Source organism: Ictalurus furcatus, chromosome 5 (assembly GCF_023375685.1).
Source record: "Ictalurus furcatus strain D&B chromosome 5, Billie_1.0, whole genome shotgun sequence".
Taxonomy (NCBI): Eukaryota; Metazoa; Chordata; class Actinopteri; order Siluriformes; family Ictaluridae; genus Ictalurus; species Ictalurus furcatus.
In genome coordinates, this window is record NC_071259.1 from 17,387,067 (window position 1) to 17,409,272 (window position 22,206).

General features: G+C 37.5%; 1 protein-coding gene across 2 annotated transcripts in view; it reads left to right on the forward strand.

The window, feature by feature from the left end:
- efna5b (ephrin-A5b) overlaps nt 1-21,278 on the forward strand; it is a 105,461-nt gene extending 84,183 nt beyond the window's left edge. The window contains exons 4-6 of one of the 2 annotated variants that reach the window (XM_053624954.1): nt 9,715-9,780; nt 10,004-10,084; nt 16,186-21,278. In XM_053624954.1, the coding sequence (XP_053480929.1) occupies nt 9,715-9,780; nt 10,004-10,084; nt 16,186-16,313 (275 nt within the window). In that variant the 3' untranslated portion in view covers nt 16,314-21,278. The remainder of the gene's footprint in view (nt 1-9,714; nt 9,781-10,003; nt 10,085-16,185) is intronic. The other variant, XM_053624955.1, reaches the window with a different exon arrangement.
- The last annotated feature ends 928 nt before the right edge of the window (nt 21,279-22,206 follow it).

Consider the following 22,206-nt stretch of genomic DNA (forward strand, 5'->3'; position numbering starts at 1 on the left):
ATTTATATTTTTTACAGAGATAGATGGGCGTTGAACCTTGCTCATGTTCATGTCAGTACCTCAGACAGTACAAACGAGAAGCAGACTAATCATTTGTATGAATAGAATATTTCTTTCCACCTTTTTTTCTTTCTTTTTTACAGTTCAGTTCTTACTATCCCGTTATATTTATTACTGACATGTTTCAACAAATGTATAAAGATAAATAACTAATGACATACTGAGTATTGCTTTCTGCTACAAAAAGTCTAACTGTAACATTATTAAAAAAAATTTTTGTTTGCATTCAAACAAATATGAAGCTTCAGTAAGAAATATACTTTTTTGGCAGCTACCTCACACCACTACCTGGGTACATGTGCTTGTGTCTGTGTGTGAGCGAGTGAGTGAGTGAGAGAGAGAAAGAGAGAGAGAGAGAGCGAGAGAGAGAGTGCGTTCTGAGCTAAGTGACATGAGACAATGACACTTTTTAATGCATGAGTAACTGATGCGCTGTTTTAAATACAAATGTAATGTAATTAGTTACTTTAGTTATCAGTCACGCAATACTGTAACAAATATGCTTTTTCTGCATGTGTGTGAGGTACGGAGAGAAAGCAGGCGAGTGGTAGGTCTGCTGGCCCAATTTATGAGCGGCCCACCAGGAATTCTCCTGATTAGCCACTCCGGCTATGGTCCATCGTCTATTTCATCGATACATTGATCCATATCGATGGATCATTACACCCTTAATATTTGGTCATTTATTTATTGAGGAAAATGATCCAATATTACATATCTGTGAGTGGCAAAAGTATATGAACCTCTAGGATTTAGTAGTTTAATCTGAAGGTGAAATTAGAGTCAGGTGTTTTCAATCAGTGAGATGACAATCAGGTGTGAGTGAGCACTCTGTTTTATTTAAAGAAAAGGGATTTATCAGAGTCTGATCTTCACAACACATGTTTGTGCAATTGTATCATGGCATGAACAAAAGAGATTTCTGAGGACCTCAGAAAAATAGTTGTTGGTGCTGTTGTCATCAGGCTGGAAAATGTTACAAAACCATCTCTGAAGAGTTTGGACTACACCAATCCACAGTCAGACAGATTGCGTACAAATGGAAGAAATTCAAAACCATTGTTCCCCTTCCCAGGAGTGGTTGATCAACAAAAATCAGTCCAAGATCAGCATGTAATAGTCTACAAGGTCATAAAGGAACCCAGGGTAACTTCTAAGTAACTAAAGGCCACCCTCACATTGGCTAATTTTAATGGTCATGAGTCCACCATCAGCGGAACACTGAACAATAATGGTGTGCATGCAGGGTTGCACAGAGAAAACCACGGCTCTCCAAAAAGAACATTACTGCCAGTCCACAGTTTACTAAAGATCACATGGACCAGCCCGATGGCTATTGGAAAGAGCCCAAGGCTATTGGATGAGACCAAACTAGAACTTTATGGTTTAAATGAGAATCATTATGTTTGGAAAAAGGAAAACACTGCATTCCAGCATAAAAACCTTATCCCATCTGTGAAACATGATGGTGGTAGTGTCATGGTTTGGGTCTATTTTGCTGCATCTGGGCCAGGATGACTTGCCATCATTGATGGAGCAATGAATTGTGAATTATACCAGTGAATGCTAAAGGAAAATGTCAGGGCATCTGTCTGTGAACTGAATCTCAAAAGAAAGTGGCACGTGCAGCGATATGACAACCCTAAGCACACAAGTCGTTCTACCAAAGAATGGTTAAAGAAGAATAAAGTTAATGTTTTAGAATGGCCAAGTGAAAATTCTGAACTTAATCCAATAAAAATGTTATGGAAGGACCTGAAGCAATCATGTGAGGAAACCCACCAACGTCCCAGAGTTAAAGCTGTTCTGTACTGAGGAATGGGCTAAAATTCCTCTAAGCCGATGTGCAGGACTGATCAACAGGTACCGGAAATATTTAGTTTCAGTTATTGCTGCATAAGGGGGGTCACACCAGATACTGAAAGCTGTTCTAAAAGTCCTCACACTCTTACCTAACTAGAATTAATCCATTAAACACCCAGGACATTTAGTCCAAATGTAACATTCCTGACTCATGCAACTACACACTTTTCCTGTTAGTTTCAGTGTAGTTACTGAATATGAACAAAGTAAAAATGAGCTGAGACTTTACGGCAGCTCTTGCCAAACAAAGTTTTACTGCAAATGTCAACAATCTAATGCCTGTCTGCACACAAAATATTGTCCATGCGCAACACAAAAGCTGTTAATTTTTTTTCAGCAGCTAATATGCAGCATGGCATTAATTCAATTAGATGTACAAAGGTTCAATTTTAATTAGTGACGTATGTGTGCTTGATAAGTGCTCGGCTCAACACACAGTGCTGCTACATTTGAAAAGGTAATATTTGTAGACAGAGCACAATGCAGACTTTTTAAAAATGTATATATTTAAGATGTTATGCATTTTTACTAAAAAAAAATCATACTTGTTTCTAAATAGGATAATCTAAGAACAAATGGGCATAAGAGGCCACTTTTGCTTTGCTAGTGAATTTTCTGGTTTCCTGGAAATGTTATTCAGTGGAGAATAAATTTCTGTTTTGCTCTTATCCCACAAATTTTTGTGTGCATTCTTTCACTATCCACTGGTCTACTTGCTGTATATAAAAAACCTAAAATCTAGGCAGAATGTGTTTCTCCTTGCTTCTGCATTTATTTTCATTTTAAATAATTGTGAGAAAGGGAAAGTGGTATTTCAGCATGGTGGAGAAACTCTTGAACTGCTGAGTTTAATATTGAACTTTGTTCAGATTGCCAAGTGCCAAGAATGAGATTTAGTGCAAGTGACAGGTTCAAATCCCAGCACTGCCAGTAAACCACTATTACTTAAACAAGGCTCTTAACTCTCAACTTCTTAGCTGTACACTTGGATTGGAATTATAAGTCACTTTGTGTATAAATGTTAGAAATGGAGAAACAGAGTTGGCATCCATCCATAGATCTGCATGTTGAAAAGACATGTTCAGTCAAGCTGTATCTCCAGAAGAACACAGATTAAAGCCACTGAATAGTCATTTAGTCTATCTTACACACGTGTGTTCTTACACACATTTGGACACCTTTACACACTTCCAGTGTCTTGATGGCCATAGTATGGAAACCAGCTTGCTCAGTGTAAATAGGCACTGGAGATGTACCTGTAAATCAAGGAGTGCTCGGGTTAGAAAAGTTTGCCTTGTTTTTTAAAAACGTTTGCCTTGTTGTTGTTTTTTTTTACTATAAAAACAACAACAACTACTACTACTACTACTACTACTACTATTAGTAATAATAATAATAATAATAATAATAATAATAATAATAATAATAAACCCTGTCCAGGGTGTACCCTGCCTTGTGTGCCCGATGCACCCTGGGATAGGCTCCAGGTTTCCCTGTGACCCTGAAAAGGATTAAGCGGTATAGAAGATGGATGGATGGATGGATGGATAATAATAATATTAAATATTACTTAAAAATTGACATGGTAGAGAAATGTTTCCCACAGATACAATAGTTCAACACATTTGGATCAATGGCAGATTTTAAGTTCATTTTTGTAGTTTTCCACAAATGATCATTGTAGAGAAAAATCAGGAGTCAGTGAGAATTTTGGAGAATTACTTCATGCTGATACAATGATACTTTAACATTATTTTTAATTTATTCCTGCTGCTATAACATTAATCTGAATGAAACATACTTTTGCTCCATCTAAGACAAACAGCACCATCGAGCAGACAATAAAAATAATGTTAAACACAATATAACAGATATTATCAAAGATAGTATTCCTTTTAATGCCATTGTTTTTGGAGATATGAGGTTGCCATCATACATAGTAACATACTGTAGTGTGTGGCACAGATCAAGTCCATAGGTTAATGTTACATTGATTTATGGACACAATAATTATGTGCAACAGTTGTCAATTCACCAATGTGTAAATAGTTCGGCCAATTTTTATTTGATTCCTTATTGCTTATCGCCCTATAGAAAGACATGTTTCCCACACATATGTAATACACTTCAAGTCAATTAGACCTACGGTTCATGAGGAGAAGATTTTTGTATTTTTGCACAAATTTTCAATGTACTGGAAAATCTATCATAGCAGATTTTATGGGTCCCAATGGCTTTTTTGTTCCCCATTAGAAATAAGGCATGTATTTTCAGACATTTGGGATTTTTGGGTGGAGGGAAAATCATGTAGACTTTGGGTGTGACCTGTAGTGCCACCTGTGGGCTCATGTGGGCCATTTGTGGTGTGCCAGTTACTCGTGTAGTATCAATGTGCCAAATTTCAAAACTTTTTACCATTCAGATCTTGAGTTATTGGGCACTTTAGGGAGATAAGGAGAATAATAGTAATAAAAGGAAGAAGAATACTAACAATAACAATAGGTTTTCTTTAGGGATGAAACAGTTACCGGTTTCCCGATAAACAATGATAAAATTCCCCGACGGTTAGTCTTACCCAGTCACATTTAATTATCATTAAAACCTTAAAACTAGAGATGCACTGATGTATCGGCCAATAATCGGTATCGGCCGATAAAGACAATTTTTCACGCTAACTGCCATCCGCCAATAGTTTAAAAACATTCGATGATCAGGGCCGATTATATCCTGTCAATCAAAAGAGGGTGGGAAAACACATCGATTTCGTGCTGTGTGTAAAGATGATGTCTCTTGTGTGGAATGACGACAAAACTGCACTGTTAAAATTTTACGCTGTAGCAGTGAAGCGGGAGTTTCGGCGTTGAGTCTTATTTATTTATTTATTTTTGCTGCGCTGCTTGCACTGAATTAAAGCACCAGTACACTGTTGAAAGATTTAAATGAAGATGAGTCGACAAAAAAGTATATATTGCACTGAAAAATATATTTGTAGAGTAGTGTATTTCATATTCAGTTAATGTTAATATATATAAAAAAGTTAAAATTATATGTTACCAGTTTGATGTTCAATGATGAAGTAGAAATGCTTTTGTTTGTGGTGAGTGAATGTGAAGACTAACAGGAGGTTTTTTTAGAATTCAGTGAATGTTAATATGAATTAATAACATTCAATAGGTTAAGAAATCTTACTTTAACCTTCAGAATTTAGTTAATGTGTTAATGTTAATTAGAGTAATGTGTTTTCTGTTTATGAGACCAGTTACTGTGAAACAACTTGTTGAAATGGAGAGAATAAAGTTTTTATTTGTATTTCCTTCAGAATTGTGGAATTAATTATTTTTAATAATAATAATTTAATAATTTAAAAGAAGGCATAAAAGGAAGAACTATCGGTATTGGTTATCCTATCAGCTGATATCACTCTGAATAATCGGTTATCCGTATCGGCTGAGAAATTTTGTATCAGTGCATCTCTATTTAAAACCCTGCACGATTATCTTGATTTATAAAACTCGTAGTAATTGCTGTCCACACACACCCAGCATGAGTCTGAAGCGAATCCAAAATGTGGCCATATTTTGGATTTTATAAAAATGCTGAGGGAAACTTAATAGAAGATGGTAACCCTGTCTGCAGAGTTGTGAAAGGGGGTGTTGGTGCTTTGTTGGTGCTTTTTCCTCTTTTCCTACTCGCTTTTAAATCACTTATGAATGCCCCTGCAGCCACACGCATTTCACTATCGCTTTCAAAATTAATGCCAAGCCGGGGTGGCAATTGCTTGATTGGTGGGTTCATTAAAAGGACACGCAGAAGGGGGGCGGGCGGGCTCTGGGGGCTCGAGCCCCTGCCCTTTTTCTAAATTATTTAATGCGTTCAGTTTTTAATTGTAGTGTCCATTCTCTAGTTGAACTAAATGATTGTCTATGTCTGTGTGTATCAGTACTTTTTGTACTTAAATGGAAAAAAAAGAACTTAAATGTTGCAGAAAGTTCTATCACAAGACTATCACAAGAGGTTTGTTCATTTACTGGTAACACACACACACACACACACTCACACACTCACACACACACATATACATAAAAGCTGTTGCCACAGCTACAGCAAATACAAAACACAGATTTCAGGAACTTTGCAAATCTATATGCAACACAACAAAAGAGCTGTTACAGAATGCACTGAACAGTACCTAACATTACATATCAAATAAATCAAGCAGCTGAGCACATCACACTAAATAGAAAATCACAAAATTAAACAGAACTGGTTGCAGAAAATAGGCTGATAAAATTAGAGATGTTTGGACTGCTGTGTTTACAAGTACTTTTGACATTTCAGTAATCCAAGTACAATTTAATTTCAGTGAAATACCAGTTGCAATTATACAAAATGCTATAGCCACACAGCTAGTCCATGTGAAATTAAATCAAGCGTTTTGAGCAGCTTTCACAATCAAAGCAGACACAACATTTAAAAAAAAAAGGTTGCCCTACCTTTCAACAACATTTTAACATTAGGCTAGAAAAATTAGTTGTTCAATGAAAGAAATAGTGCTGAACATATGCAACAATGGGTCAGGAATTGCGAAAATGTGCAGACCCTGCTTATGAAGTGTCGTAGTTACATAAGCAGTCAGAGACTAAGAGGGTTTCTGTTTGTTTCAGAAGAAACCAACAAATCACACAAACTGTTTTAGCTTAGATTTCTTTTTAATCTATTAGGAGAACCATTACAACAGTCTGTCAAAATAATCCTTGGTTGCATTGACATTTAAAATGATTTTATTCAAGTGATTCAGGGGATTTTAGTAGAGAGCTAAAATGGCCCACCACCTCATGAGATTTTTTATCTAATCATTCCTTTCACACCCATGACTACAGCATTCAGATTTTTACTGATAAAAAGGAAACTGTAATACCTATGATGAAAGAGAGTGTGTACAGAATACAACCATAAGTTTATTAAGCATTTTTATTAAAGTAAAAAATTATTTTGTTTTAGCACTGCATTGTGCGCTCCACAATGAACTGCACTTATGTTCTTCGACTGAGTCTGATCTCCACTCCACACATTCCAGTGTTAACAGTAACTGAAATATATTTCATGTTTTATATCCTCTGATTACTGTTTATGGGTGGCACAGAGAGAAAAGCATCTATGGCATCTGTTTCAGTGAATGTAAACTCTTAAATAATGAACTACCCTGCTATAAGGCTGCACAACACACAAAAAAGTTTACACTAGTTGCTGAGCAACATCACACAATGCAGTTTTTTAAAGTGGTAGCTCCAACTGAACGAAAAAGTTTTTTTTGTTGTTGTTGTTAATAATGTTAACAAGACTGTGGTGTAGCCATGAGAGCACTTTTTTGGAAGGGCCAGGCCTGCAAATGGGTGGGCTCAGGCCCTGCATAGCTTCACCACTGCTTCACTAGGACTGAGAGGAAAAGAAAGACAGCAAGAGAAAATGCTGTAAAAAAAAGGGCCAGATGTTATTAATTTGTCTTTCTAACTATTTCTTCTGGTCTTGGTGTGATTCTGTCTCTCTCTCACTCTATCACTTTGTCTGTAAGCTGTGAGCATAATATCATGTGAGCATTTTCTGTCATAACCTGCAATCTAAAATAAACCCATGCCTATAACCTATAAGTTTTTCTCTCTTTCTCACACATGCTCTAATATTTCTTTCTTTTTCAACCACAGAATGATTCAGAAAAACAGAAGGGGTTAAACAGGGACACAAGAAGAGAAAATGTTCTCAATTTTTCAAGATGCTATCAGGCTGGACTCTTGTAGCTCCTAGCTGCATTTTTAATGTGTCTGATTTTGCCTGTTCTATTCATAATGCTAAATAAAAGGTCATAGTAATTACCATGCTTTTACCTCTTGCATCCCAAACCTCCCACTGGATGCTTGTTACTGTGGTCTTCGTGGACTAGATGTAAATGGGGTTGAGCGCTGGGAATCTGATTATTTGCTTTCTTTTTACTGAGAATACATCATTTTGTGTTCTTAGACTTTTTCGACATGCTAGCGTGGATTTGTGGCGGGACCAATTAAGACTGCATTTGCACAGGGACCAGAAATGTTTGGAACACTTCTCTGTATGTTTCTGGCTTGAAGCCAATGAGAAGAGGCATTTAACATTTTAGATGCGATAATGTTTTTGTCAAATATAGGAAGTTGACATTTTGAAGTTACTGGAAGTATTAACGTAAACTATAATGAACAATGATTCCACTCTAATTCGAGATGCAATCGGGGCTATGTTAAGTAATAATAATACAGGGTGTCCCAAAAGTCTCCATATATAGGGGACTATGTTTGCCAGCAGCATGTCGGTTGTGCCTTTGTCAGTGGATGTTCATGGGCATCCACTTCTCGGTTGGTCCAAAACACTTCTAGGTCCAAAACACTTCCAGTCTTTTTGAATTAGTTATTAAGTTTGGCTTTAGTGTTGTCTGTGATGTGCTTGCCATGTTTCCTGTTAAAGTCCATAGCAAGCTTGCAACAACCATGAGAATCTTTTCTATACGTTCTTCTTTCATCAAATGCATTCTTAAAGGCTATGTGAAAAGAATATATATTTGAAAGACATTTTGCTAAACATGTATGTATGGAGACTTTTGGGACACTCTGCATATTCTATTAATACATATATAATATAATATATTAAATATATTTATATTTAATATATTATATATAATATAGTTTATTACATATGACTATATTATTATTAGTAGTAGTAGTAGTAGTAGTATTTTACTTCGCTTAGGACCCCCCTTCCGTGAGATAAGGTGAAACACCAATACTAGTGGCAGATCACAAATGACAGGATTATATCCTATTTTTTCACCAGCAGGCGCCCAAACTACACGCCCTTCAGATTCCAGAGGAAAGGGGCAATTTCCTGAATGAGACCACAGACTATGCTCAAAGGAGCGAGGGATGGCCTGTGGGATGGTCTGGTTGTTGCTAAAGATTAAGAGAGGGGAAACGGATATCCCATTCACACTTACTTTTTCAGGTGCTGTCAGAGACCAGTCAATGAGGATTGAGCCAGTGTTTGCACCATAAGAACTCTGCCTTCTATCTTATTCTATTTTAAGTTGTCATTGTTTAAATGTGATATTGCTTATTTCTTGAATTGAGATGTTATTGCTGTTTAAAGCCTCTGTCATTTTCATAAGTAGCTTCTTACCACTAGGCATAGCTCCTGTGAGAATTTCCCAGAAATTAAAGTGGCCATTTTATATACACTAGTTTAATGTAGTAGTTTACATGTGGTATTAGTGAATAGTTTTGCATTACTTTACATTAAGAAAAAAAACTGTGAAATGAATTAGACTTATGAGAGTTCACTAAAATTGAGAAAATTATGATCTATACCTAGTACTGAAATAATTTAGGCAATTCAGGTTCTTTCATATAATTAACACATTTTTATAATGCTCATCACTTACACATGGGCACAGCGAAAAGCCAAGACTATAGTTCATGAATTTTCATATTTGTATGATAAAATTTCATAGCTACAAACTAAAAAATACAACAAGATTAGTCTGATCTTGCTGAGCTGCTAAGCCTAACTAAGAAGTTAATAAGCCTCTAGCACATCACAAGATGTTTATGATGCTGGGTAAATTGTGTTCTACATTTAAACTTTGTGTCACAATCATTGCTCTGAATTCAACCAAACAGAACGGAACTACATTTGTTTCAGACTAGAGAACTGAATTGACCAGAATTCAACTGAATTGAATGGAAATTGAATTTGTTTTCTGTATTGCAGCATCCATGGTTACAGAGAGTGGAAGAAAAGGTTGTCTTAAGCTGAAAGTTTTTGTCAGACCAGCAAGTAAGTTACACAATGTATTATTAACTAAATGTATGACAGCTGCTTTCCCCGATTTTTCGTAGCGTACTGGTCATTTAAGGTTAGAGTATTACTTTTTTTTTTAAGTTTACATAATGGCAGTGGCTTGCATCTCTGTGTTTTTCTTTGGTGGACTGGGAGAGACATCTTGGGGTCACTAACATGTTTGGCTTATAATATTTTTCTTACCTCTTCTGTTTTCTAGACAGCTGTGTGAAAACCATAGGTGTTCATGATCGAGTGTTTGATGTTAATGACAAAGTAGACAATTCATTAGAACCAAGAGGTTAGTATGGCTTGGATTCTCTTTCTGTTTCTCTTTCTTGGATTTTCTTTCTGTTCTATGTCCTTGTCCTTGTATCTGTGCTCTGTCCCTTTAAAAAAAAAAGAGCATGTTTTCACATTTCAGTGCACTGCATGTGGGGCCCCGTTGCTGATTTGATGGTATATTACTTGATAAGCTAAAATGCATGTAACTGATTTTATGTCAATAATGTTTGTCAATAACATCAAAATAAGTCAATTTTATTGCAAGCCCATCCATATACACATACAGTGAGTCAGTATCTACAACTGCCTGCAAGATCTTGTTACAGTATACAATATAGTACAGGTGCTCTGTGCAGATGACTGAGTAAAATGCAAATAACACAACAGGTGTTTTGTGTTTACCTGCAAATAAACTGAAAACACTGAGCAGCTGATCATGCAGATTACATGTAACTATAAACATATATATATATATATATATATACCCAGTATCACACAAAAGTGAGTACACCCCTCACATTTTTGTAAATATTTGATTATATCTTTTCACGTGACAACACTGAACTCAATATAACTCAACACACAGCCATTAATGTCTAAACCGCTGGCAACAAAAGTGAGTACACCTCTAAGTGGAAATGTCAAAATTGGGCCCAATTAGCCATTTTCCCTCCCCAGTGTCATGTGACATGTTAGTGCTACAAGGTCTCAGGTGTGAATGGGGAGCAGGTGTGTTAAATTTGGTGTCATCGCTCTCACACTCCCTCATACTGGTCACTGGAAGTACAACATGGCACCTCATGTCAAAGAACTCTCTGAGGATCTGAAAAAAGGAATTGTTGCTCTACATAAAGATGGCCTAGGCCAGTGGGTTTCAAAGTGGGGGCCGCCAGGGGGCGCCCGGGGGGCCTCAACAATTTGGTCGGAGTCACCAAGCCCATCTCTCCCACTAGTATGTTTCCTCTTTTTCACTCTCAGACAACCACACACACACAATCAATTCCTGATGTAATGTAATGTAAAGATGTAAGATGTAATTTTTAATAAAAAAGGGAGATATATTCAGAAGTCTGTATTTTAAATATGTTTTAAAGACATCTTGCAAAAGGGGGCCTCAGTCAAATGTTTATGCCATTTGGGGGGCCTTGCCCTGGAAGTGTTTGGGAACCCCTGGCCTAGGCTATAAGAAGATTGACAGTACCCTGACACTGAGCTGGCCAAGACCATGCAGCGGTTTAACAGGAGAGGTTCCACTCAGAACAGGCCTCGCCATGGTCGTCCAAAGAAGTTGAGTGCACATGCTCAGCGTCATATCCAGAGGTTGTCTTTGGGAAATAGACATATGAGTGCTGCCAGCATTGCTGCAGAGGTTGAAGGGGTGGGGGGTCAGCCTGTCAGGGCTCAGACTATACACCGCACACTGAATCAAATTGGTCTGCATGGCTGTCATCCCAGAAGGAAGCCTCTTCTAAAGATGATGCACAAGAAAGCCCGCAAACAGTTTGCTGAAGACAAGCAGACTAAGGACATGGATTACTGGAACCATGTCCTGTGGTCTGATGAGACCAAGATAAACTTATTTGGTTCAGATGGTGTCAAGCGTGTGTGGCGGCAACCAGGTGAGGAGTACAAAGACAAGTGTGTCTTGCCTACAGTCACGCATGGTGGTGGGAGTGTCGTGGTCTGGGGCTGCATGAGTGTTGCAGGCACTGGGGAGCTACAGTTCATTGAGGGAACCATGAATGCCAACATGTACTGTGACATACTGAAGCAGAGCATGATCCCCTCCCCTCAGAAACTGGGCCGCAGGGCAGTTTTCCAGCATGATAACGACCACAAACACGCCTCCAAGACGACCACTGCCTTGCTAAAGAAGCTGAGGGTGAAGGTGATGGACTGGCCAAGCATGTCTCCAGACCTAAACCCTATTGAGCATCTGTGGGGCATCCTCAAATGGAAGGTGGAGGAGCACAAGGTCTCTAACATCTACCAGCTCCGTGATGTCATCATGGAGGAGTGGAAGAGGTCTCCAGTGGCAACCTGTGAAGCTCTGGTGAACTCCATGCCCAAGAGGGTTAAGGCAGTGCTGGAAAATAATGGTGGCCACACAAAATATTGACACTTTGGGCCCAATTTGGACATTTTCACTTAGGGGTGTGCTCACTTTTGTTACCAGCCGTTTAGACATTAATGGCTGTGTGTTGAGTTATTTTGAGGGGACAGCAAATTTACACTGTTACACAAGCTGTACACTCACTACTTTACATTGTAGCAAAGTGTCATTTCTTCCCTGTTGTCACATTAAAAGATATAATCAAATATTTACAAAGATGTGAGGGGTGTACTCACGTTTGTGAGATACTGTATATATATATATATATATATAATGTTGTCATTTTCTCATCTTTTTCCTTTGCAGTTAGTGACTCAGTTTAAGCACTCAGTGTGTGTAAATATAAACAGTTATATACTGAAGTCTGGATATTACCACCACTTTGATTGATGACAGTGGTGTAACTTGCAAGCTGAACAGGGAGTGCACATTTGCCCAAACCATGCGCACATCCCATTTTTGTGTGTCAGCATGGAGCCATTGATTTATTAGTCTAGATACCTAGGGAGTGTGTGGAGGAGCTGGTTGCATGCACTCTCTGCCTGTCTGATGGTCTCCCAAGTGAACCAGCCAGCAAACTTCTCCATCTGCAATAACATATTTGTCTCTGTGTTCTACACCTGTTGCCTTCTCACATTCCCTTATGGAGCACTGCTCCTCAAGTCTGTACCTCCTGCTTTTTTGAAACATCACAGGCCTTGATAATAATGTTCTTTACCAATTCCTAATGAGCTGAAGAACATAATACAGAACACGTAATAACCAAATTATAACCCTTATGTTCTGCTTATGTTATTTTTTTTTTACTAAAGGATGAACAGTGCTAAAATCATGATTTCAAAACTAAAAACCTAAGCATGTACGTAGGTAATAAGAATAAATACACTGTGGTACATTGCAGTTTCAGCAGTGCACAGACACTGCTGCTTAATCAGACAGTCACATTAAGAGCTAGTTATTTTAATCTAATAACAATGGTAATACTGAGCAATCACGAGTCAAGATATGAGTCAGAAACTTAACATACTAAATAGTATACCCCGACACCATTTTTCTACCAGAGAGGGCAAGAATCCCAAATCGTGTAGTTTTATTAATAATATCCCTTATTTTATATATACAGGTCAAACAACCTTAACCTTAACATTAAGCATTATGTTTAAATGACAAAACATCAGTTATCTTAGCCTGATTTAATTTTATCCTGAGGTTATGGAAAATGCCCTGTCAACCTCTACAATTGTAACCTAATCTACTTATTCAATAATGACAGTATCAAAAATTTTTACATTTACAATGGGAAAGTAGTTATCACTTTGTTTATTATCCATTTCAGTCTCTATTTCCTGAGGTAAAATTCACTTCAGTTATTTAAACATGAGCTTCATCATCACTCTTTCAGTGGAGAAGTAATCGCTCGGTTATGTTCTGTTAAATAATTTCCATGTTTTTATTAGATGATTCAAAGCATTAAAACCTTGGTCCGTTGTCATCTGGATGACATGAGTGCTCTGCTCTGGCTAGAAGTTTATGTAAATGGTAAATGGCGCACTTATATAGCGCTTTACACTGTGTCTCATTCACACATTCACACACACTCACACACCAATAGTAGCAGAGCTGCCATACAAGGCACTAACTTGCCATCAGGAGCAACTTGGGGTTCAGTGTCTTGGGACACTTCGGCATGTGGAGTCATGTGGGATCATGTGGGATCATGTGGGATCATGTGGGATGGGAATCGCACCCCCAACCCCACGATTAGTGGACAACCCGCTCTACCACCTGAGCCACAGCCGCCACTTATGTGACAGTGCAGGTGCATTACAGGCTATTGATATAAAATCAAAGAATTGATTTTGGCAAGCTATTAACCACAAAACTTTATCAGAGCATAAAATTCACTACTTGAGGAAAGTTCTTAGATAGAATGGTATTCGGCATGTTTAAACAGGCTGGTTAAACTGGTTCCTTACCTAAGATAACCCAGGCAAGATGAGAAAGTAAATAAAAACACAAAAATGAAATAAGTGATATACATGGATGTATATATCAAATGTACTTTAAGAAAGGGATCAAAGAGAAACCCCCAAACCCCTCTTTTTGTGCTATTTTTTGACTGTTGGTTAAAATTCAGAATTCTGTGGCTCAGACAGGTATTCTCAGACCACCACTTAAATCTAAAAAGGTGAATTTAGTATTATTTGCATTCATACTTGTGTATACACCTGCTATCTGGAGAATACATAAGCACTATTGGGTTTTTTAATTAAATCTTAATTTTTAATTAAGTCTTAATATTGTTTGTATTTATAGTGATGGGGGGAAAATATTCAGATTCTTTTTTTGTTGTTGTTATTTAAAATACTTCCAGTGCATATCCAGTTCAAGTTTACACAAATAATGTATTTTGAATCTGTACTTATAAATATGAACAAAAATTATGTATTCACAAACATAAACAATTATTTGTTAATTAACATTATTTATAGGGGAAAAAGGTATTCGGACACATTTATATTTTATGCCTCTGCCACTAGGTGGTGGAGGCATTATGTTTCCAGGTGGTGTGATGTTTCCATGTGTCTGTGCTTCCGTAGATTTATCCTTGCTCCCACCAGATGAAGGGATTACACTTTGGCATTGATCCACACATGGTCAAAGTATATTTTAAGGGTATTTGCCAGAGCCATATCACCCTGCAGCTCTTGCCTGGTTTCCCACTGAAGCTAAACAAGGTTGAGCCTGGCCAGTACCTGGATGGGAGATCTTCTGGGGAAAACTAAGGTTGCTATTGGAAGTGGTATTAGGGAGGCCAGCTGTGGGTGCTCACCATGTGGTCTGTATGGGTCCTAATGCCCCAGTATAGAGACGGGGACACTATATTGTGGTCTGTGTTGGTCCTAATGGCCCAATATAGAGATGGGGACACTATACAGCACTGCCTTTTGGAAGAGACCTTAAACTCATGTCCTGAATCTCTGTGGTCGTTAAAAATCCTTCTTGTAAAGAGTAGGGGTATAACCCCGGTGTCCTGGTGAAATTCCCCCATTGGCCCTTCTCTATCATGACCCCTAATAATCTCCATTCCTGAATTGGCTACATCTCTCTAGATCTCTACATCTCCAATAGCTAGAGTGTGGTGGGCGTTCTGATGCACTATGGCTGCCATCGCATCCTCCAGGTGGATGCTACACACTGGTGGTGGTTGAGGAGATTTCCCCCTATACAATGTAAAGTGCTTTGAGTGCCTAGAAAAGTGCTATATAAATTGGAGGAGTTCTTCTTCTTATTATTATTATTTGAGGCATAAAAATTAGTACCAAGAAGGAATTGACTTATTGGCAGCAAAGGCATCCCCCATTGAGGTCAATGGCTTCGAGTTTATGAATTGAGCTTATGATCTTATGAATACGTGCTGTACTTTTTGTTCATATTTATAAAAAGTCAAAATACATTATATGTATGAATTTCAAGTGGATATATTCCCTGGAAGCATTTAAAATGACGTGTACAAACCCCAATTCCAAAAAAGTTACTGACCTGTTGCCAGTTAACCTCCAGCTGTTTCTTTATAGTAACACTTACTTTTCCAGCCTTTTGTTGCCCCCATCCGAACCTTTTTGAGACATGTTGTGGCGATCAAATTCAAAATTACCCTATTTTTTTCTTAAAATGGTACATTTCCTCAGTTATTTACATTTATTTACATTTTACAGTGTCCCAACTTTTTTGGAATTGGTGTTGTATTTTTTCCCTTGCACTGTAAATAACTGAGATGAATATTAGCTAGATTAGGTATTTCAAATACATTTTGCAATTATGCAGCTGTAAAAAGAAAAAAGTCAGTGGGACATTCACTCCTAAGTCACTAGTGTATAAAATGCAACAATGAATAGGAAAGATCCAAATGTCTTAAGTGCAGCAAATTCTAAACCATGTTTTACTATTTTATTGGTTTATTCTGCCATGGAGCTAAGTACTTTTCTCCATCTCCTTTCCAGATGACACCAGTCACGAATCAGCTGAACCATCTCGGAGTGATACAGCTAATTCAGGGCATCAGCCCCTGATGGCACGTGCACTGATGGCTTTCTTGTTGTTCTGCATCTCTGCACTTCTCACCTTATAGCCCTGTATGTCCTACCTGCAGACAAGTCCCAGCAGCCCCCACTGCTCCTTGCCCAAGCAGCCCCAAGGCTTGTATAGGCAAGGTCTCCAGGCCACAGGATTCCTCTGAGACTCTGCAGGAGCACTACATTTGGCCCTTTTTCCAAATATTTAAGTGGTCCTTTATCAAGAAGAAAATATTGATTAGTAGTGAGGGAGAAAGCTAATTTGGCCTTTAGAAAATCAGCGGAGAACTCAATCAAGTTGTAACATCACTTGGGATCCATGCCAAGTAGCCCAGTTTGAAAAACTGTGGTTTTAAGTGGTTTTTAATTAAAATAAATATGTATAAATGTCTACATAAAGGGTGTTCCCTGGCACAGATTTATGAGACATTGAAAGTCTAATTGTCTGTCTGTTCCTGTTGGCTTTTTTTTCCCTACCCCATAAAAATTTGCAAGGATCAACAGATTGTCAAAATCTAAATTTGAGTAAAACTGTGTATGTCCTGATGGCTGGAAGTCTGGAGATTGGGCTCCAAGCGGAAAATGGCTGTGTATGTATGTTAATTGACATAATGTTGAAATGGAAATGAGAGAGAGGTAAAACATTTATTATCTGCAATCAAGGGACTTATCTTAGTAGACCACAGCATTAAAACAGTGCTTTTGTATTTTGTAGGATAAACCTACTGCAGCATAAATAACTCTATTTTTCCTGTTGGCTTTTATCTATTGATATAAAATAGCAACATTAACAAATCATAGAAACTCCTGGTCATAATGACTGAGTATGCAGCTCTGTATATACAGCACCACAAGAGACTGCACATGGTTGACGTTATTTCCCCCTAATTTTCTGGATGGAAACATTAGCACCTCTTGCACTCAGCTTTGCAAATAAGATTGAGAGCTAGGGGAAAAATGTATGTAAGACTAAGACTGCAGAAGCATTTTATTTTCAACTGCATTGAAATGTTCATTAACCCATGTAAAGTGCCCACATATTCTTATACAACATTAACATTAACTATGACACCAAATTTCTTTGTGAGCCTGCTCTTTGCCTTTGCATGGCAGCCTTAAATATAAAATGTGCTTTTGTCCGGCCTGTAACAAGTAGGCTCAGGCTTGAATAAGACCAGCGCGTGCCCAGTTACACCTCTAACTATTTCAATTTAAGTGACTCTTTAATGAGGTTTCAATTTGGCTGGCATGCAGAGCCTATGCTGTCTGTATTTGTGGTATTGAAACTAGAAGGTTAATTGCATGGATAGTACTGAGGTGACACATTTCACTGGGAATTTTTTTAACCTTGCAGTCAGAGTGTTCTGTGTGGGGTGAGAACACGAGCAACAGGTCAGACTGAGAGGTTGTGGTGGTGAAGGCATGAGCAATTAAGTACTTGGCACAATAAACAATGGTGGGAACTTTTAAAAAGGTCTGATATTTTGTAATTGTGTCTGCTTTTTCAATTCTCAGTAGGCCTGTATTTTCCCCTCTAATTTTTCTTTCTGGGGTGCTGGAGAGGAGGTGCATTCCTGTTAAAATTGTAACTGTTTATGCAGAAAGACCACTTGGGGTGTTAAACTAATTCAGAGGAGGAAAATGCCACCACATGTGCTTAATTTCATGGTCCAAATCCAAAACTATGGAAGCCTTTAGAACTTTAATTCAATAGTATTTGTATACCTACCATTTATACACTTGATTATAATGGTTACCATACTTTATACACACTTTAAACCAGGAATCAATGCGCAATTACATGGATACCGTGTATCCTAAAGTAGTCAAGATGTCATTAAACAACCACGAAATACATCACCAACCACAATTATTATTATTATTATTATTATTATTATTATTATTATTATTGATAGGCGAAAGCTGTTGTATATAGTGTTTGATATGGAGGTATTCATTTGATTAAATCTTTTCTAAGAAAATATCTAATAAAGTGAAAAAAGATTTCTGAAGAACTGAAGTGAGTGAAGTGACACGACCGTGATCTTCAGAAGCCAATGGAGTCAGTACATAAACTTAGATCTGTGGAGGGAAACCAACCGGCATCCGGAGCATTTCATCTTTCACGTGCCTGTATCTCCTCCCATAACCATCAACTGCAAGATTCAGTCAGAGAGCAGTGGCGGATTGTATGTAACTGGATTCGGTGGGGTTTTTTTGAGGGTTTTGTTGTCTGAAAGCATTTCTTTTACAGCTTTTTTTTCCCATGAAGGACTTGTCAATTTCCTTATGTGGCATGCGCATGAACTTGACAATGAAAAACATGTTAGATCAAGTGTTGTTTTTGCTTGTTTTCCCCTCTGGTTTTTCTGTATGACGATGACATAAATTATGTGCTTCTCTCAAAGCTTTGTCCATGGAAATGGGAGCATTGCACAGATGACAAGATGAGTAGTTTTACCCACACTACCTAGCAGAATGGAGGATGACCATATATCGCACTGTTATGGACTGGCAGCAAGGATACAGAGATACAGCAAGGTTATGTCTGCTTTCTGTTTTCATCTTATAAGGAAAATCTCTTCTTCATAAAATAATTTATTTAAACCATGGAAATCATGTTATTACACAATAACAACACTCACAATGCTTCTTTCCCTCTTTGTGAGATGCAGCCACTTTTGGTTGTCAATGAGGTGGCCTTTCCTGCCGTAGTCCTTAAATCCTTTAAAATGCCAAGACCAGTGTTTGTACCATCCAGTCATTGGCATCTTTGTTCTGATTTGATTTGTTGCTCATTCAACCCTTACGCTTTTTCTCGTATTCTGGGGATAACTCATTTGTACATATACTGTATATCAGAAGGCCCATGTGCTCCTGTTGTTTTTTTTTGTTTGTTTTGTTTTTGTGATTCTCATTTGTCCTTTGCATCTCTTGGTGCTGTGTATGATCAGCTTTCACAACTGTACAAACAGGAACAGAATTTTGAAACAAATAATAAAAATAAAAAAAAAGGTCTGTATTTGTATATACATGTGTCTGAGCAACTATGAATAATGATTAAAGGAAAAACACACTGCTTTGTTGTTATGTTGCATGCTTGTTAGCGCTTTTAATGACAAATAATTTAGACCAGATTATTGGTTAAAAACATATGTTAATTTTAGAAAGCTTGTCACTTTATTAGTGTTACTGAACACGTTACAAAAAAAAAACTGCAGGACAAAACCTATTAAATCAAGCAATCTTGTGCTGTTGGCATACAGGTAAAGTCTACTTATTTGTTGTATTATGTGTAAATAGTATATATTATATATACATGTATACACAGTGGGAGAAATAAGTATTGAACGTGTGAAATTTTTTTTCCAGTAAATATATATCCAATGAGGCTAGTCACATGAAATTTTCACCAGACATCAGTATTAACTCAAGAAATCAAGAAATATAAAGAATTCATAACATTAAAGTCCATAAATAAAGTTGTGTAATAAAGTGGAATGACACAGGAAAAAAGTATTGAACACACTGAGAAAAAGTAGTTCTCCAAAGCAAGGTAAAGCAAGGAACCAACTGAAATCCATCCGTAATTATACCTACAATCTATGCAAATTAATATCAGCTTGGTTAGTAAATTGATGGTCTAAAAAAGGCTTTTCCTTACCAAGGTGTCACACAAGAAACATCTCATGATGGGTAAAAGCAAAGAGCTCTCCCAAGACCTGCGCACCCTTATTGTTACAAAACATATTGATGGAATCGGATACAGGCATATTTCAAAACTTCTGAATCTGCCAGTAAGCACCATTGGGTCCATTATCCGCAAGTGGAAGCAGCATCACTCCTTCATCAGCTGGCCACACACAGGAACTCCTTGCAAGATTTCTGACAAGGGAGTCAGAAGAATAGTCAGAAGAGTAGCCCAAGACCCAGGACGACTCGGAAAGAGCTCCAGAAACACTTGGAGGCAGCAGGTGCCATAGTCACAGAGAAAACAATAGGCAATGCACACCACTGCTCACACTCACCCCGCAAGACTCCATTACTAAAGAAAAGGCATGTCGTTTAAAATTTGCTACAACTCTTTTGGACAAGCCTATCTGGTCAGATGAGCGCAAAATGTAACATTTTGGCTGTCATACTACACACCATGTTTGGAGAAGAAATGGCACTGCACATCACCCTAAAAACACTATACCAGTAGTGAAGTTTGGAGGTGGAGGCATCATGGTGTGGGGCTGTTTTTCATCGCATGGTACTGGCAGACTTCATATAATTGAAGGAACGATGAATGGAGCCCTTTACCAGAAGATTCTTGAGAAGAATCTGATGCCATCCACCAGGATGATGAAGATGAGACATGGGTGGACCTTCCAGCAGGACAACGATCCAAAGCATACAGCAAAGGAAACTCAATTGGTGTCAGAAAAAAAAAAAATCAAGGTGTTAGAATGGCCCAGTCAATCACCTGACTTGAATCCACTTGAACAAGATTTAAAGACAATATGTTTAGAAGAATGGGCCAAAACCACACCTGAATACAGTGGCTGATTAATTTCTTCATACAGGAAGTGTCTTGAAGCTGTCATTGCAAACAAAGGCTTCTCCAGTAAGTATTAAATAAATTTCCGATAGCGTGTTCAATACTTTGTCCTGTGTCATTTCACTTTCTTACACATATCTTCATTTATGGACTTTAATGTTTGGATTTCTTGAGTGGTTTCTTGAGTCTGGTGAAAATTTCATGAATAGCCTCATTGGAAATATATTTACTTAAAAAAATGCACGCGTTCAATACTTATTTCCCCTGCTGTATACATATATGAGTAGTCAAATTTAGTTCACTGCTGGAAAATTCGACAGCAGGCTATTTTGTAATGGAAAAATAAATCCACTCATTTCATATGGATAAAAAACATGGACAATGTATTAAATATGCAGAAATGTCAAGGGTGTTAAATGAACTTTGTTCACAGTGAAATTTAAAATGTCTGTGAAATTAAATTTGGCTTTTCAGAGCCTTTCATGTGTGTTTCTTAGCAATACGGACACTTTTGGGCCAGTATATCTAGAAAATGTGTTTTGACTAATTAAATACTAAATAAGCATTACATGATAACATGTCTAATTAAATACTATCTAAATGCTTGTGGTCCTCCTCCATATACAATGCCATTTGCAAAGGTGTGGTATATGTTGAACACTATTTGCTTTTGTTGACATAAATCAAGCCCATCCATATATTATATAAAGTCAAGTTATCATATACACCAAGTAAGCAAATAAATCTTCAAATAAATTTTCCAAGTACAGCAGCACACTCATACAAACAATTTATAGCAAAAGGGTAGTGACAGTCATCATATTTGACAGGAAGGATACAATTTAATTTCTATCAAAAGCTCAAGAATTTTGCACACACACAAACACATACACTCACTCACACTCTCTCTCTCACTCTCTCTTTCTTAAAGGCAGATAGGTAGCTGCATTCTTTTTTTTTTTTTTTTTTTTAAAAAAAGAGTCTCTACTGCTTAACTGGCCTGTGTGAACCCTTTCTATACTTCTGCATAAATATGACCTAAAACATCATCAGATTTTCACACAAATCTTAAAAGTAGATGAAGAAAACCCAATTAAACAAATGGGACAAAAATACTGTACTTGTATAAATATTGCATACTGTCATTTATTTATTGAGGAAGATAATCCAATATTACACATCTGTGAGTGGCAAAAGTATGTGAACCTTTGCTTTCAATATTGGGTGTGACCCCCTTGTGCAGCAATAATTGCACCTAAACAGTTGCGGTAACTGTTGATCAGTCCTGCACATCGGTTTGGAGGAATTTTAGCCCATTCCTCAGTACAGAACAGCTTCAGCTCTGGGATGTCGGTAAGTTTCCTCACATGAACTGCTTGCTTCAGGTCCTTCCACAACATTTCTAT